Here is an 18,499-nt window from a genome sequence, read left to right on the forward strand (position 1 = left end):
AGAGTTTTCAGCCAATTTATTTAATTGTTTTAAATTGCTTTTAATTTTTATATTGTCATGGTTTTATATCTGGCTGTACACTGCCCTGAGTCGTTCGGGAGAAGGGTGGTATAGAAATTTAATAAAATAAATAAAATAAAATAATGGTTTGCAAAAAGGATTATGTTCTATGATTTTAAAAAAAAACACAACCCTCTTACCACAGACTAGCAAGCATTACTTTTGCAATGTATATTTCATTTCATATATTTATATTTCCTATAAATCATGAACACATGTATATGCTTATAAATATTTTCAGGTAAAAAGAAAATCATCTACATGGTTTTTTAAAAAATGAAAATAAAGATGAATTGATCAGAATTCCTGCAGACCAGATCTTATCTTTTTATGCAAATAAGCTGCTGATACAGTTCTACAGAGGAATTATTGAGTCTGTCATCTACACCTCTGTAACTGGTTTAGTTCTGCAACCCAGCAAGCCTTTGGAGGATAATTAGAACTGCAGAAAAAACAATTATTACCAACCTGCCTTCCATTGAGGACCTGTATACTTCACGAGTCAAAAAGAGGGCTGTGAAAATATTTACAAACCCCTCACATCCTGGACATAAACTGTTTCAACTCCTATGCTCAAAACGACGCTGTAGAGCACTGCACACCAGAACAACTAGACACAAGAACAGTTTTTTCCCGAACGCCATCACTCTGCTAAACAAATAATGCCCTCAACACTGTCAAACTATTTACTAAATCTGCACTACTATTAATCTTCTCATCATTCCTATCACCCAACTCCTCCCACTTATGACTGTATGACTATAACCTTGTTGCTGGTATCCTTACAATTTATATTGACTGTTTCCTAATATGATTTGATTGCTTATTTGTTCCCTATGACTATCATTAAGTGTTGTGCCTTATGATTCTTGACGAATATATCTTTTCTTTTTATGTACCCTGAGAGCATATGCACCAAAGTCAAATTCTTGTGTGTCCAATCACACTTGGCCAATAAAGAATTCTATTCTATTCTATTCTGATTTAATCCAATACCAAGTTAGATCTTACTGAGCTCCAATACAAAAGAAGCCATTCTATTAATTCTATCAATTTCAACTCATGTAAGTTGAATTTCAATTACATCAACTCATGTAAGCTGTTCTCATCCAATTAGTGCTGAAAAGAAGAATAAAATATCACATACTTGTATGTCTGCTTCATTAGCACAGAGTTCGCTGCCAATGGTTAAACAAGAATTTACTGTCAGAATGTTAAACAAGTCCAGCTTTTTAATTTTTTAATGCTATTTTTATTTTTAAAAATTCTAAGATATAAAAGATAAACACAAAGCAATATAAAAGAAAGTTAAGGAAATTGAAATGAAAAAGTGAAAAAGCATAAGAGAGAAAACAAATTGAAACAAGAAAAATATGTCAAGAAGCTACTTCCATTCACTTTTACAACAATTGCAAGCCAAGAAATCTTCACAACTCTTCACAACTTCACAACAATTAGATTAAATTTTCCTTCTTTACATTATCCAGTCCTCCTTATCCAGCTAATCTACAAATCACTGGATCATTTTTTTTTCATTTTTAGCAAAATACAAGACAACCTGAAGATCATGCATTTACTAACTAAATTTGGGGAGATTTTCATTAAAAATGTTGAGTTGTTCTAGCCAATCTGCTGATTACTACCAGGTTATTGATTGTATTTTTGTTCCTCCTGCCACTAAAATTATGCAAATGTTTGACTATTTGCTATCTTTAGGATCTGAATTTAGGATCTGAAATGCATGAATAATTATTTGGCCCAGGCATGGAAGGTTGGCATAGAAGAAAAGGGAATGATGTCTGTAAAAGATTTGGAAAATATGAGATGCCACAGAATAGAATAGAATAGAATAGAATGGAATGGAATGGAATGGAATGGAATGGAATGGAATGGAATGGAATGGAGTGGAGTGGAGTGGAGTGGAGTGGAATGGAATGGAATGGAATGGAATGGAATGGAATGGAATAGAATAGAATAGAATAGAATAGAATAGAATAACAGAGTTGGAAGGGACCTTGGAGGTCTTCTAGTCCAACCCCCTGCTTAGGCAGGAAATCCTACATCACTTCAGACAAATGGTTATCTAATCTCTTCTTAAAAACTTCCAGTGTTGGAGCATTTACAACTTCTGGAGGAAAGTTGTTCCATTGATTAATTGTTTTAACTGTCAGGAAATTTCTCCTTAGTTCTAAGTTTCTTCTCTCCTTGATTAGTTTCCACCCATTGCTTCTTGTTCTACTCTCAGGTGCTTTGGAGAATAGTTTGACTTCCTCTTCTTTGTGGTAACCCCTGAGATATCAGAATACTGCTATCATGTCACCCCTAGTCCTTCTTTTCATAAGACTAGACATATCTAGTTCCAGCAACCGTTGTTTATATGTTTTATCCTCCAGTCCCCTAATCATCTTTGTTGCTCTTCTCTGCACTCTTTCTAGAATCTCAACATTTTTTTTACATCGTGGCAATCAAAACTGAATGCAGTGTTCCAAGTGTGGCCTTACCAAGGCATTATAAAGTGGTACTAACACTTCACATGATCCCTCTGTTTATGCAGCCTAGAATTGTGTTGGCTTTTTTAGCAGCTGCAGCACACTGCTGGCTAATATTTAAGTGATTGTTCACTAGGACTCCAAGATCCCTCTCACATCTGAAGTCTCAGTCAAGGTATTTATTTATTTATTCATGCAACTGATCAGCCCACATGCAAAGCAGAAAACAGCTAAACATAAAGACTTCTGCTAGCTATATCATCTATTTTTTTCTCAAGGCATCCAAAAGCACTAATAGTAAATCTGATATGGGTTTACTCCATTTTGTGCTCACTATCTAAAGAACCGAATTGATTTGGTGTGGTGTTATCATGATGCATATGAATAGGGTAGTGCTACCAAGAACACTTGGGTGAAAAATATCGACTAAAAGTATTTAAATATTCCAGTCTGGAATTATGAAGCAAGGTTAGATTGGCTAGGCTTCAATTATCAGCTTCCCTAATCACTGTTCAGGTTTGGGAGTGAGGCAACCTGCTGGTGAAAATACAAAGTAGTGGCTGAAATAAATTTTGCATCAAGGATAGGAATCTATCTTATCTTTCCACCCACGGGAGTCACTGAAATTTAAATATTAAATATTTCAGAGTGGAGTGGGGTGGAAAAGAGGAGGGGAGAAAGGTTGGGGGAAGAGGAGAAGGAAGTAGACAGAAGAAGAGGGAAGTCGAGAGGGAAAAGGAGAGAGGGAAGTGGATGGGAGGAGAGGAATAGGAGAAAGGGAAGGAGAGGGAAGTGGAGGAGAAGAGAGAGAAGGGAGAGGAGGAGAGAAAAAGGGAGGAGAGGGAAGGGGAACCGTGGTGGGTTGTCCCCGGTTCGGACCGGTTTGCAAGAACTGGTATAAAACCAGTGGGAGGTCCCGTCCACCGCCCCGGATGTCGTCATCGGCAATCTGTGCATTGTGCACACGCGCAATCCCATTGTGAACCAGTAGTAAAGGTAAGTAGAATCCACACTAGAAGGGAGGTAGAGAGGGGAGAGGAGAAGGAAAGAGGGAAGGAGAGGGAAGTGGAGGGGAGGAGAGGAGAAGGAAAAAGGGAAGGAGAGACAAGTGGAGGGGAGAAGGGAAGAGAGGAAAAAGGAAGGGAAGAGACAGAAAGAGATGGACCGTCGTTGTAAAATTGGGTAGAATATGGTGTACATGAGAAAGGAAAACAGACGGGTAATTTTTTTTTCTTTCTTAATGGTTATATAATTGATATTACAATGGAAGATAATATATGTTATTATATGATGGATGTTATTATATATTTGTTTATCTGTTACTGTATATTTGTTTATATACATTTGATTACAATGACGATGGTAATGATGTTTGTTCGTATGTTAAAACCTTGGACATCTAGACAGCACACTCCTCAAAATATAAAAGAAATATATGATAATAAAAAATATTACAACAAGAAATTTAAATACTTGGGAATCATTTTAAAGAAAGAAAATGATCACACCAGATTGAAAGAAGCCCATGTCTTTTTCACTCCCTCAAAAAGAAACAGAACATCTCAAGTTTCACTTAAGAAACTCACTTGTGAGCCTGGTTAGGTAAAGACAGCAACAAAATAAATGACAATACATATCCCACATCCCTGGTGAAATGTGCTGGAATGCATACTTTAGATAAAGATACCAGGGACAAACATTAATAAAACTTTCCCTAGGGATGATCAGGAACCAAATATTTTGTTGCTTACGATACAACAGCATTGGTTTGCTGTTGGTGTCATAAAGTGGACAGATATGAACAGAGCAACAGAATTGCCTTGGAATTTTCTATAATGTAAAAAATATAACCCTTTAGAGAAGGTTGTCGATCCTTGAATAAAAGATCAGGAAAATTCTGCTTTGCCCAGGGTCCTCTAAAGTTGCAGCCCAAACTCTCATAATGAGGTTGCATGTATTGTGCATGACCTCTGGGATGGCAGTAGAAACCGAGAGTGCAATGGCATCTTCACCCTGGTCCTTCTTGATCTCTCAGTGACCTTTCATAACGTCACTAATGTTTTCCTTCTGGACCTATTTAGAGAGATATAGAGTTATGGGGTTCTCCTTCTCCCTTTGATGTCCATTCAATTTAGTGTTTATAGTTGGTGAGAAATCTAACCCCAAACCTTTATTAAGTGGAGAACTTCAAGGCATTACCCTTGGCCCATTCTTATTTCATATCTACATGAGACTGTAGGATGAGGTCATCCAATAGTATGAGGTTATGTATCATCAATAGATAGCTCTATTTTCTGGGCCAACCAAAGGTTGATGTCAAGGTGCTTTTGCAGTATTTGGCACCCCTAGTTCTGGTGGGATTTATCATTTTTTACTCTGGATGGGGCTGCAGTTCCGCAAATAGTTTTGTGGAGTATGGGGGGTCGTTCTACTAGACCAGGGGTGTAAAACTGGTGGCCCATGGGCTGGATGCATTACGCACAGGCCACGCCCACCCCGACTCCACAAAGGCAAAAAAAGTCATGATATGTCATGTGACATGATTGAGTCTGACACCCATGTTCTAGATTTTCAGCTCTTGCTAAAAGCAAATGGCAGCTCTGGCTAGGGGAGCCTTTATACAGGCCTACCTTTTGTGCCATTTATACTCATTATCCCTCATGCTTTAGTCACCTCCCATCTGCATTGTTGAATTTTTCTATCCTTCAAAACTACTCAGAAGTTACAGCTGATTCAGGGTGCATTACTGTAGCTAGTTATGGGTTGCCTTGCTATGCCTACATCGTGTGTCTAATATGAAAGCTGCCCTGGCTTCTAGAATAAGATGAACTTCTTATTCCAAATAACAAAAACAATAGCTGTCAGGGTTCCAAGTAACACTCCCAACGAAAGAAGACTCTGAGGCTCGAAGTTCCTCAAAGCAGTTCCAATGCAAAAGATGGCTTGACAGGCCTGACAATAGCATTTAGACTTATATACCGCTTCACAGTGCTTTACAGCCCTCTCTAAGCAGTTTACAGAGTCAGCATGTTGCCCCCAAACCATCTGGGTCCTCATTTTACCGACCTCAGAAGGATGGAAGGCTGTGTCAACCTTGAACCTGGTGAGATTTGAACTGCCAAATTGCAGGCAACCGGCAGTCAGCAGAAGTAGCCTGCAGTACTGCATTCTAACCATTGCGCCACCAATACAATTTGAAGTGCTGTGCATAAAGTTTTTTTTCATGGTATAGGACTGGATCATTTGCAGAACTTCCTGTTTCTAATCATTTCTGGCAGATTGGGCATGTTCTGGATCCCTTCCATTAAACAGTGCCATGTAATTGGACAGAGGAAATAGGCCTTTTTCTCTTGTGTGACAACCACCCTGTGAAATGCATACCTTCCATGACATTTGGATGACCCCAGTCTTGGCATACTTTTGCAAGGTGTTGTAGATCGGATTCTTCTTCCAGGCATCGGGCCAGGTTGTGATTTGAACCTGCCTTGCGACTTTGATTATAAATTGGTGAGTTGGTCTATGGGCATTGGGTCATTTTAAAATTTATTTTCCTATTTCTTTATGTTGTTCATTAGGCATTAGAGTTGTGTGTTAGCTGCACAGTGATGTATATTTAAATAGTAAATAAATAAATAAATAAATAAATAGGAAAGTTTTGCATGATAGCTATTCAGAATGTGACTATCTTATTTTCCCATATTATAAATAGACTAGGTTTCACACATTATGTTACATGCTTGCTATCCATAATTTATCAAGTGACCTATGATTTGTAGAGTTTGCATAATGTACTAAACAAAATATCATGGTATACAAACCACAATGGCTGTGTTTGCTTATATTAAGTTAAGCGAATGCTATCAATGTATCCAGGAAGAATCTTTGCTCTAATCTTTATTAAGATTCTGAAGGTGAAATAAGGTAATATTGATTTCAATGTCATAGTTAAAGCAGCAACGATAACTGAGAAATATACTCAGATATATGGTTTTTGAGTACTGCTTTTGACATTTTAAATATGGAACTGCAGAAGGAATTCAATTCCTTTTATCTCAGTCAGTAGAAGTAAGACAACGTACAATAGAATAAAACTCTTTAGCTAAAGAGCAGAATCTTGTCACATGAACTGTTTTGAACCAGGCCACTTCAGATCAAGGACTGGATATCACATGTTTGCTGCTTGTATATAAGTGTGACTAAGATAAGCTTCCTTCTTATGCTCAAAATGCATGGATATATTTTCTCCTTGGCAAGTACAGAAGGAACCAAATAACAAGGGTTTTACAGGCAGGCTTTCCCCCCCAAACTATTTTGCAGTGCTTAAACCTTGCAAAATCATTCCTGTTGTTCCGCTGAATTAGCAGCTCGGATCCTATTTATCATTGTTATCAAATTTGACTGTGAAATGATTCATCTGGCTTCATTCTCAAGCAGTTTATACTCAAGCTTAGTTTTGAAAATGCAGTTCAAAGGATTTCTGCTTCTTCTTCTTTTTTTTATCCATGCCTATTCTTCTTAATCCTGATTTCCCATAACCTCTCACAGCTGTGTAATACTTATTAACCTGATACTTTGCTGGCAGCTAAGGGACAAAAGCATTCTTTCTTCTTACAAATTAATCTTCCAATTATTTACTCCCCAAGAAATGGGTATTCTGGCAAGAAATCCAACTCAGTGTCAGCAAAGCATTATACTGAAAAGTGGGATATGAGATGAATGCCCCCTAATTTTCAGGGACTGACTGCTATCCTCAAAACCTACCTGGGAAATACATCTTTATCCACATCTGGAGCAGGAAGATTAGGAACCAGACCTGCCTTTGCAAACTTGGACGTATAATCGTGGCAAAGTAAACGATGGCCATCAGATCGTTAGAAAAAAGTGCTTCTTAAAAGATAAGTAGATTATCTTACTTCAGACGCATTTTGTGAAGACTAGCTCTCTGGAGAAAACCCTAATGCTGTGAATGGTGGAATGAAAGAGAACAGGAGGGCAATCAGCAACAAGGTAGATGGACTCAGTTACAGTAGCAATGAATGCATCATTGAAAGACTAGGTCCATGACGGCGAACCTATGGCACGCGTGCCACAGGTGGCAGGTGGAGCCATATCTACAGGCACGCGACCATTGCCCTAGCTCAGCTCCAGCATGCATGCGTGCACCGGCCAGCTGATTTTCGGGCCTTCCAGGCCCACTGGAAGTTGGGAAACAGTGTTTCCAGCCTCCAGGGGGGTGGTGGTGGTGATGGGAAGGCCGTTTTCACCCTCCCCAGGCTTCTAGAAAGCCTCTGGAGTCTGGAGAGGGCGAAAAATGGCCCTACTGGGCCCATCGCACTATCATGTGCCAAAAGTGGGGGGAGCACGGGGTGTGTGTGTCACGCACGCATGCAAGGGGGACAGGGCACATTGAATTATGGGTGTGAGCACACAACCCTCCCCCATTTTTGGCACATGACAGCAAAAAGGTTAGCCATCACTGGACTAAGTTATGGATAGATCATCATGGATAAAATCTATGTGGTTGCTAGGAATCAAAAACAGTTTGACAGGATGTGATTGATTCATTGATCGATCGATCGATCAACCACACAATCTGCATTTGATTTAGTATTATTCCTTCCAAATGGTTCCATGCTTTGGAATACAAGCTTGCCAGAAGGCCCCAGTGATTAGTTCTGAGCTTCTAAGAAGAAGATGCTATTGACAAGCTCACCCACAGTTTCTATTTAGAATGCTTTTCTTCTGACACGGATCCTTTCTGTCCTTGAACGCTGCCTGATCAGCATTTCTATTCACTGTCTTTTCTGCCTTTAGTTTGTCCCAGATAATAATGTGTCAAAAGCAGCCTAGAAATGATCTTCCCTTGGGAAAGATGCTTCTAATTTTCAGAATGTTTCTTTTAGTGGTGGTTTTCAGTTTATTTATTTATTTTATTTCAGGTGGGCTGCAGGGGGGCAGAGGATGCTGATATTACGATTGTTTTCTGCTATACCCTTTTTATATTTTAATTTTAGTGACTTGTATATGTTCTATTTATATCTGCCTTTTCCCCCCAGAAGCTAAAGGTGTCATCTACACTCCCTTCACTACTTTTTCCCACCCACAAAAACAATCATATGCAGTAGATAGACTGATGTACAGCATCTAAAGTTACTCATGGATTTCTGTACCAAAAGTGAGTTCCCCTATTTAGTTCCATTTTATCACCTTGATTGCTGCATCTCATTTGGGTACCTGTCCAGATTTCTATGCATTCTGATCTGGGAAAACAAAAACCTACCAACGCACAACCATGAATGATATTGCTCAGGATGTTTTGCCTTGGAACTGAATTATGAAAAAAGGAAGTCAATGAGGCTGCAAAATTTAGGAAAACATTTCGTACGAGACATTTGGATACCTCTGGTACATCATAATTTAACTAAGTGTCAGAATGCCTAGTTTGTTGGGAATTGTATCATATTTTTTTCCGTCTATCAAATTTATTTTTAGAAAGTATAAATGGAAGTGGTTAAAGCCTGTAGAGCCTGTAAGAGCCTGTAGTACAGTGGACTAAAGCACTGTTATTAACATCTGCTGCTTGCAATTACTGCAAGTTCAAATCTCACCAGGCTCAAGGTTGACTCAGCCTTCCGTCCTTTCAAAGGTAGGTAAAATGAGGACCCGGATTGTGGGGGCAATAAGCTGACTTTGTATAAATATACCAAAGTATGAAGGCTATTGCTTAACGCATTGTAAGCCGCCCTGAGTCTCCGGAGAAAGGTGGCATATAAATTAAAGCAAAAAAAAAAAAGGTGACAAAGTAGATGTCAAGCCTGAAGCCATCTTTTTCATTGGATCTCCAGGCCTGCCACATTTACTACTGTGGGAAACTGGGAGGGGAATTGTATGGAGCCAGGGTGATAAACAGTCATACAGGTGATATAACATTCCTTTCTCAGAAAGTCAAAGACATCTTGCCTTGCACCTGGATGGCTGGAAGTGGGAGGCATCTTCAGTTGGGAAGGTGCTTGGATTGGACCATGTAATGGACATGTGCGTGCTGGGCAGGGACTTGAACTTTTCTTTGGATGGAGATAACCTGGAAGCTTTCAGATTCGGGTTTTCCCAGATATGCCAATATGACATCTCTAATAAAATGGAACTTTGAGGAAACTCAAGCCTTGGAGTTTTCTTTCGTTGAGGGTGTTATTTGGAACTCTGACAGTAGAATAGTTTGAGAAGTTTCTAGTCTTCTCCATCCCAGCTTATCCCTGACAAGGTGATATAGAAGATATGACTGCTGCTGTTTGATTTGTGTCAAGGGGAGTCAAGGGCCCCACAAAGTCCACACTGATCATATTAGATATCTTGCATGACCCAGAAACCTCTTGCTTCATGTGAGATTCCTCCTTAGTTATGAGGAACATCTCTAAGCAAATATATCTTTAGAAAAATAGATGAATTCTATTCAAAAAAAGAAAAAGCTATATATTTATGCCCCTATGAAATACAAAATAGTTCTATTCCTATATCAAGCTCTGTAATCAGATCCTTATAAAAGTTCTGCCCAGGAAGGAACCCACTCTGCTTCTAAGTTACTGAATTTACTATATATATATAGTGGATATAGAATACTACTTTCTTGGCTACATATATTGGCAAACTACTTATTTTATTCATTATGAGGATTTTTTCCCCCTTCTTGAAAGACCTAAAATGGGCAACAAGTGATCAACTCAATCATCCTCCTGTTTCAGGTGCAGTGGGAACTGAAAGATTAATCTGTTGGATGGGGTTGGAGTTGGCTTGCCCATCTTTTGTGAACTGAGCCATTAAAAAGAAAGCTTTTTTGTTTCTTGCCCAATTTTGCCCTTGACATCTTGATGCAGCATACTTGGATGTATCTCCTAATTATATCTGCACAACAGCTTCTGAGGCCAGTTGGATTGAGAGGCAATTACTGGCCCAAAATTACCTAGTGAGCTCTATAATCAACTGAATTTTTGAATCTGGCTTCCCTGATACAAATCCAACATTTTTATCACTATATCACATTAGCTCTCAAACTCAGATAAGGAGCATGCCTTTCCAACCCCAACATTTCCAGATTTAATAAGGCTTCTACTTGACTTCAAGGGTTCCTCATCATATAGTTTTCTATTTTCATTCAAGTGGGCATGAACCATCTCTTTTTAAGAACTGCCATTCAGCTTTGTAAGCATAATGATTACGGAACGGAACCAGTCATATTCAATCTCATGTTCTCATTCAGATTTAATTCCAGGATGCAATTAGAATACATATCATTCTCTTTTTTTGCTCCATGTTATTAGCTGCATTAATCAGTAGTGGGTTTCAATTTTGTTTGCTACCAGTTTGCTTGCACGTATGTGTGCTCGCACATGTGTGTGTACTCACACGTGTGCAATGCTTCTGCGCATGCGCAGAGACATCTGCGTGGGTGGGCGGAGCCTCCCACCGCCGCTGCTACCTGTCTGGGGCGAACCGGTAGCAACCCACCAGTGGCATTAATGCAAGAACAGAGACGCACTATATACGTGACCATCATGTCACATGCTGAACTTTATGGATGGGTTCATGCCACAAACTAAATCTTAAATCTGGTTTAATAAATGACATCCCCCGTGTTCACACGACATGGTATAATATATGCCCTGGTTCATATAACCTGGTAAGATTATGGCTTGCTTTCACAACAACAAACTATCAAATTCCATTTCAGCTTTGTCTGGCATGTTATACAATCTCATCCAATATTTTGCGCCACTTGTGGTTTCAATGTAAATTACTTAGCTTATTTTATGAGTTCATGATACTAAAACCAGTTTGACACTGTCTTAGAACTTTATAGGCCTCTCTGCCTGCATTCTTTTGGTGCTTAAAATTTTTATTATGTACAATAATATCTTAACTGGTTTTTTTAATAGACATATACTTTATAGGACTTGACAAAGCTTTAAAGGACATGCTTTGCTTTGATGGAGATTTTTTTTTAAAAGCACTCTTCAAAACTCATTCACAGAGTAATGTGTGAATATGACCTTTTCAATAACCACAAGAGGATTTTGGGTATATGCAAAATTATACCAAAGCCTATTCCAATTCCAAATTCCTATTGCAGAAGAGGTTTTAGAAACAAAACACAAAAACATGATCTCTTTTCTTTGCTTTTGGTAGTGGAAAATTTTATAAAACAACTTCCAAAACAGCAAAACTCCCTTCCAAAGCTTTGCACTTGATTTATTTTGTCAAGTGAAATAGGTCTTTGGTCATTCCTATTGTAATAGTAAGTACAACTCAAAACTATGAAGTTTGTGTGTATTGTAGTTTGATCCTTGATACAAGGTACAACTACAACTACAATGAACATCCTTCAGTGCTCATATCTCAAGTCTTTAAAGATTGTAAGTCTATGACTAATTGTAAAATACTTCTGGCTGGATCAAAAACAGGACAAGATATGATCTATGCATTCTAGAAACTTGACGTATATGCAGAATTTTGCTGGCTTTTTATAAAGCAATGGATTCTAGTGCATGCATTTAATTAAAAGAAATCTAGTATTATTTCAGAACAATTGGCATAGCCTTCTTGTCTATGTAGTATGAATGGTTATTTAATGACTTAAGGGTTTCTTTGATATTCATAATGTTTTTTCAACAAGCTTTTAATAGTCAAGAAGCAATGTAATGACTTTAAACCTTGCTGAACAATATCTTCAAGAGACACTAGAGATAAAAAATTGAATGAATGAATGAATGAATGAATCAATCAATCAATCAATCAATCAATCAATCAATCAATCAATGGCTCGAAGAGATGGGTGATTCATAAATATGATATATATCTTACCCATCTCCTTCAAATATTCATTCATATATTGTGTGTGTGTATACACACACACAAAAAAGATAAAGATAAAAGTATATGAATTTACTGTTTGATTTTGCAAATATTCATCATGTCTTACGAAACAGATTTTCTCTTACAATTTTTAATTAAATGGTTCATAATATCTATCTATCTATCTATCTGTCTATCTATCTATCTATCTATCTATCTATCTATCTATCTATCAATCAATCACAGTGTACAATAACTTATGTCTGAAGCTTCTGAGTTGATGGAGTAAATTGATAAATCATATTGTTTCATCACAGTTAGAATAATTTTGTTAAGAGTTTGGACAGAACTTGGGGTCTGGTTAAAATGTTTCTTTAATTCATGAACCCACCATTGATATTGTTTTTGTCTGATTTTTGTATTATCCTCCCTACTCCAGTAGTGCCATTTTTATTAATCTTGCTGAATGATACTGCTTATTTTTAACCCTCTTTAAGCAACCCAGAGTTATGTGTGCATGGGTGGAAAGTAAGATTATCTCTGTAAATAGATAAATGGTTTGATTATTTTTTCAGGTAGCATTATGCACAATGACACATAATGGTGCAGCTGCAAAAGGATAAAGAATCATTCCATGATCCCACAAAAATGTCAATGTTTTAAACAATGTCACACTATATTACGTATCTTGGTAGCACCTAGTTTAAATACATAGTCTGTTTCTTAAATGCCATCGATTTGAACAGCCTGATCCAAAGCAGCTTTTAAAACAAAGTAAGATTAAATAAGGGGACCATGTGTGCAACTTGGATCTTGAACTGCTCCCTCTGGTTTGGGAATAATCCATGCATTCATAATGTTCAGTTATTACATATATTAGCCCAGGATTTTTCAGTGGAACATGCCATTTCTCCCCCTTTGTTATTGTAGTCCAGTATATAATGATGTTGTACCAAATTTTTGAATCATGATTGCTTCAATAACATTCTTTCTTGGCATGATGGATATGTATGACCCTGTGCAAAGCTTTGGGGTGTGTGTGTACTTTGCTTCAACAAAAGCTCTAGCTAAGTGTTTTTCTCAAAGCTGTTTTACTGAAATATGAAATGAAAGAGATACCTAGTTTTGCTTCATTCTTCTCCACTGCTTCGCTGCAGCCTTCTCCAGTATAGCTGGTAGAGGCTTCCATATTTCTATCAGGTTGTACACATTTAATATTTCACCATAGTGACAAATTTTTTTTTCATCATAATTAAGTTGTCAACCCTGAAGCTGGCCTCGCTGAAGCCATCTTGGAGCTTCAGTGCTGCCACACTGAGAGATAGGGAGGGGGGGATTAGAGATAGCTGGGGTTGTGTAGTCAAAATAAAATACTTTCTTTTGGGAACCAAGGACATTCTCACACCTGGCCAGAGGAAGGAGGAGTGATGTCACCAAGTTACCAGACAGTGCCTTGATTGGACCACTTGACTGATTGTTTGGGGTTGATGGAAAACCTTTTACTTTTGATTAGGTGAAAACCACAGGAACATTCAGAGTCGGTTTTCACCAGATTCGTGACAATATGATATATCCAATAAAGCTATTCTTTGAGGAATTCATCTGCCTCGGAGTTTTGCTTGGTATGGGTCTATTACTTGGAACCCTGACATAAGTTATTTGAAGAAATGTTTAAGCATAAAACATAATAACACAATCTCCGAGCTTGCATATTTTCCCTTAAATATATATATATATATATACATACATACATACATACATACATATATATACATACATACATACATACATAAATTAGAGGCAGAGGAAAGAAGGGAGGAAGGATAGTACCTTGTTGAATAATATCAGATATAACAGCGAGATAATCTTCCGGCCCTTGATCCGTGGTCATCAATTGGTTGCATTTGTCTATATTCAGCATCTGATAGATAAGGTCTGAATCTTCTACCCCACAAAGCAAAATGGACACCCTTTCAGGTGGCTGAAGAATCTTGTTCAGAAAATATCTTTTTTTCACATTCAGGCCCTTTAAAAGACCGTTTGATATTATCAACAGTTTGCATCTGTAAGAGCAAAGAAATGGCACTTCTGAATGGTGAATCAATGCAGCTTCTAAGTCGTAAAGTAAGATCTTGTCTTCTAATACAATGTGCTTGAAAATTGATTTTAAATACAGAGCCCATTCCTTGGCAGCGTCTTCATAGATAACAAGGATGCCCTGTGTATTTTCTGAGGGAATAGAGAAAAGAAAACATTTCAGAACAATTGTCACTTTACATTATTGTATAATAATATCAGAAGCTAATATTCTGAAGGGGTTCAATGTCTAGATTCCTGTATGCAGTTGTAAGGAAGAATTTAGCATCAAAAACAGATGTATATAGACACATTTAAGAAGTTGGCATACTTTCCCAGCTCCCAGTAAGCATACAAAAAAGACTGAAATTTCATGTTTTACCATTACATTGTTAAAACCTAAGAAGATCTCATAAGATTTCAGCATTATCATCTGGAAGCTTGCAACTTGTAAGTAGAAGACCACCAAGGTCCCTTCCAACTTTGTTAGTCTGTATTCTGTTAACTTTTGCTCAGAATCTCATGACCTTTTTGCAGTTTAGGGCAGTGGTGGGTTGCTCCCGGTTTGGGCCGGTTCGGGCGAGCTGGTACTGGTGGTGATGTGACATCACTGAACTGGTTCTCTTTGACTGGGAGCTGGGCCCTCCCGGCTGCCCCTGCATTAAACTTACCTTTATTTTTTAGCCCACCTGATAGGCATGGCAGAGTGGATTGCCGCACCTCAGCTGGGCAGATACCTAATGCACTTGCACGGAGCGCAAGTTAGGCGCGCGTGCGAGCTTTGCTCGCACGCGCATGGTGATTACACGCAAAGCGCATGCGCGAAGAGAACCAGTGGTAACACCGGTTGGAACCCACCACTGATTTAGGGGTGCAGATTAAGACTCTGTGGGGTACTCTGGTACTTACAAGCTTGGTGCTTGTGGGCAATATTTCTTGGTCTCAGTGTTACGGTCTGACTGGCAGATCTCTAGAGCATGATGGATCTTATATTTGGCCAATTCATGGCATCTTTTGCCATGAACAGAATATTGTTTTTCAAAAATAAGGTGAGCTGCAGATCAGGCTACTGTCTAAATGTATAACATGACACCAAGACTTTGTTTCTCCATAGTGAACAGTTTGCCCACCAATTTTTTGCATGTAGATCAGTGAACTGGCAATATAATGTGGCTTTGCAGGACCACTTCAGTACGCACTGAGAAAGTTTGTCATAAACAAAAAGAATAGAAGCAGTTTCAATACAGGGATAAAACTTAGCAGAGATCTGTAGAACATCAGCCATCCTGAGAAATTGGAGGTTTGCTTTGATCAAATCTCTTGCTCTTTTGACAACAGAAAAGCGGTTTCTAAATTCCTTAGGACATTACAGGCAAAATTCAGTAATATATACGTTATTAATTAAATTCTAAAGCAAAATAAAGCAACGGGCCTGGTAGCTCAGCAGACTAAAAGCATTGTGATTAACACCAGCTGTCTGCAATTACTGTAAGTTCGAATCTCACCAGGCTCAAGGTTGACTCAGCCTTCCATCCTTTCTAAGGTAGGTTAAATGAGGACCCAGTTTGTGGGGGCAATAAGCTGACTTTGTATAAATATGCAAAAGGATGAAGGCTATTGCTTAACGCATTGTAAGCCGACCTGAGATTCCAGAGAAAGGCGGCATATAAATCAAATTTAAAAAAAACATAGCTATAATAGATACTGTCCCAACAAAGCTGGAGTACCTTTAGATTTATAATTCTGGTGAGAGAAATATTTTGGGGCTGGGAGGGAGACAACCACTCATATCAAAGGAAATGTTTGGCCCAAATGTTAAACATTATTAGATTGGATTTATTCATAGGGCAGTTGGAGATGATGAGGGGATTGAAAACTTCCCTTTCCATCTGTTGCTACCATGATGATTTCTAGAGCTTATCACACAAATATCTATTTTGGGGAAGCCCAAACTGTGATTGATAATAATTTGGTTGGCAAAATAAAGGAACTACAGCTTTCATCCTCATTGCTGTGTCATTAATGCTAAATCAGGACATCCAAGATGCTGGCAAACATTTCTGAGAATCATAATTCCATGTTATCTGGAGAATGCTATGGTGGATGAGGCCCTTCCCGATAACAGATGCATGATAAGCTGCCCAGAATTATATGAAAGATGGGCAGTTGTATAAATGTTTTAAATACATACATACAGTATGTATATGCATACACACACACACACACACACACACACACACACACACACAATATTTGCTACTATCAATGATTCCTGGAGAGAAAGAGGGAAAATGTTATGGTTTTTTTCTAAAATGTTTTGTTTTGTGAAAAGAGCTCAACAGAAAAAGTTTTGCTTTTGGCAATCTCTGATAACATCATAGGATAACTGAATAAACAATTCCACATGTGACTTGACCCAAAGAACTCATTCTTATCCTTATCAAGAAATTGGCTTTTGTTAATCTTGGGAAAAATAATTCTCATTCTCACATCCAGTTGCTTTATGTAGAGAGTTTGATAGAGATGATAGTGAAGGTAACTAATTTTCCAAATAGGTGGTTAAATTTCAATTAATTTCCATTTGGAAACTCTGCTATGGACTGTCTGGTTTTAGATGTGGATGCAGCTTCCAAAGTAAAATAATTTCCCTTAACAGCATTTCTTAAGCCTACATGGTTTTATTGGATGCAGGTATTAGAAGCATAAAATATGAGATTAATGCTAATGAGACTTCTGAAACTTCATGAGATAGTCATGAAAAACACATTTTCCTTGTAAGCTTTTCCAACTTTCTATAAGTCAATCATCTCCTTAATCTGCTGACTATTGGAGTAGATATTCCCCCATATACTAAACTTATATAAAACTTTACAAGTTGACATGTGAACAGTTGTCCTATAATGCAACATTTCCTTGTAGATCTCTGTTTTATTAAGTCATTATATCAGGGGTGTCAAACTCGTGTTGTCACGGGGTCATCACATGATATATTGTGACTTTTTCCCCCTTTGCTAAACTGGGCATGGGCGTGGCCAGTGTGTGAAGCATCTGGCCCGTGGGCCACGAGTTTGACAGCCCTATATTAGATGAATAACAGACATAGCTGTTGTTGAAGTATACCATTAACTCAGGGGTGAAATGTAAAATTTGTTACTACCGGTTCTGTGGACGTGGCTTGGTGGGGGGGTAATGTGACTGGGTGGGAGTGGCCAACTTTTTTTTTTTTAACTTTTCAAAGCATTTTTTCTAGTGCTTTGAAAAGCCTCTGACAATCAAGCAACTCAGCTGGGATCATCAGAGAGGCTTTTTAAAAAATACCTCTCTGCCGATCAGGCAACTCAGTTGGGATCGTCAGAGACTTTTCAAAGCATTTTTAAAACCACCTCTTCAGCCAAGAGGTTGCAGAAAAAAAATGCTTTGAAAAGCCTCTAAGGATCCCAGTTGAGCTGCGCGATCATCAGAGGCTTTTTTTTTTACTTTTAAAAGCATTTTTTCATCAGAAGAGGTTGTAGAAAAAATGCTTTTAAAAGTAAAAAAAAAAAGCCTCTGATGATCGTGCGGCTCAGCTGGGCATGGTGGTGGGGGGCACAGGGATTTTTGCTACTGGTTTTCCGAACCATCTGCCGCCATCGTTACCGGATCGGGCGATCCGGTCAGAACCGGGAGCATTTCACCCCTGCATTAACTACCCTGATGACATATGTTCCTTTAACCCACAGCATTCAATTCAAAATCATTCTTCGACATAGTGTATTTCTTTATATTTAAAGAGAATTATCTTTATAAACTTTTACACAGTAACATTATTATTGCAAGAGCATGGTTAATTTAAGATGACACAACATTCACACAATATCTAACACTTCTATTCCTCAAAATTTATAAGTTTTTAAGAGAAATGATTGAATCATATGTAAGAGAGAATGATATGAGCTACCAATTTCAGTACTTCTTTTGAATTCATCTAGACCTTACATTGAGTTAATCATTCATATCAATATTTATGGACAAATATTTGGGACAATGCC

General features: G+C 38.1%; 1 protein-coding gene across 1 annotated transcript in view; it reads right to left on the reverse strand.

Moving 5' to 3' along the window:
* BANK1 (B cell scaffold protein with ankyrin repeats 1) overlaps window positions 1-18,101 on the reverse strand; it is a 150,854-nt gene extending 132,753 nt beyond the window's left edge. Inside the window, exons 1-2 of the mRNA XM_070949161.1 lie at window positions 18,089-18,101; window positions 14,226-14,624 (exon numbers count right to left, since the gene is read on the reverse strand). Of these exons, the coding sequence (XP_070805262.1) occupies window positions 14,226-14,624; window positions 18,089-18,101 (412 nt within the window). The remainder of the gene's footprint in view (window positions 1-14,225; window positions 14,625-18,088) is intronic.
* Window positions 18,102-18,499: the final 398 nt, after the last annotated feature.

Source organism: Pituophis catenifer, unplaced genomic scaffold (assembly GCF_029215685.1).
Source record: "Pituophis catenifer annectens isolate HBS135680 unplaced genomic scaffold, rPitCat1.0.hap2 SCAF_8, whole genome shotgun sequence".
In the NCBI taxonomy this organism is placed as follows: Eukaryota; Metazoa; Chordata; class Lepidosauria; order Squamata; family Colubridae; genus Pituophis; species Pituophis catenifer.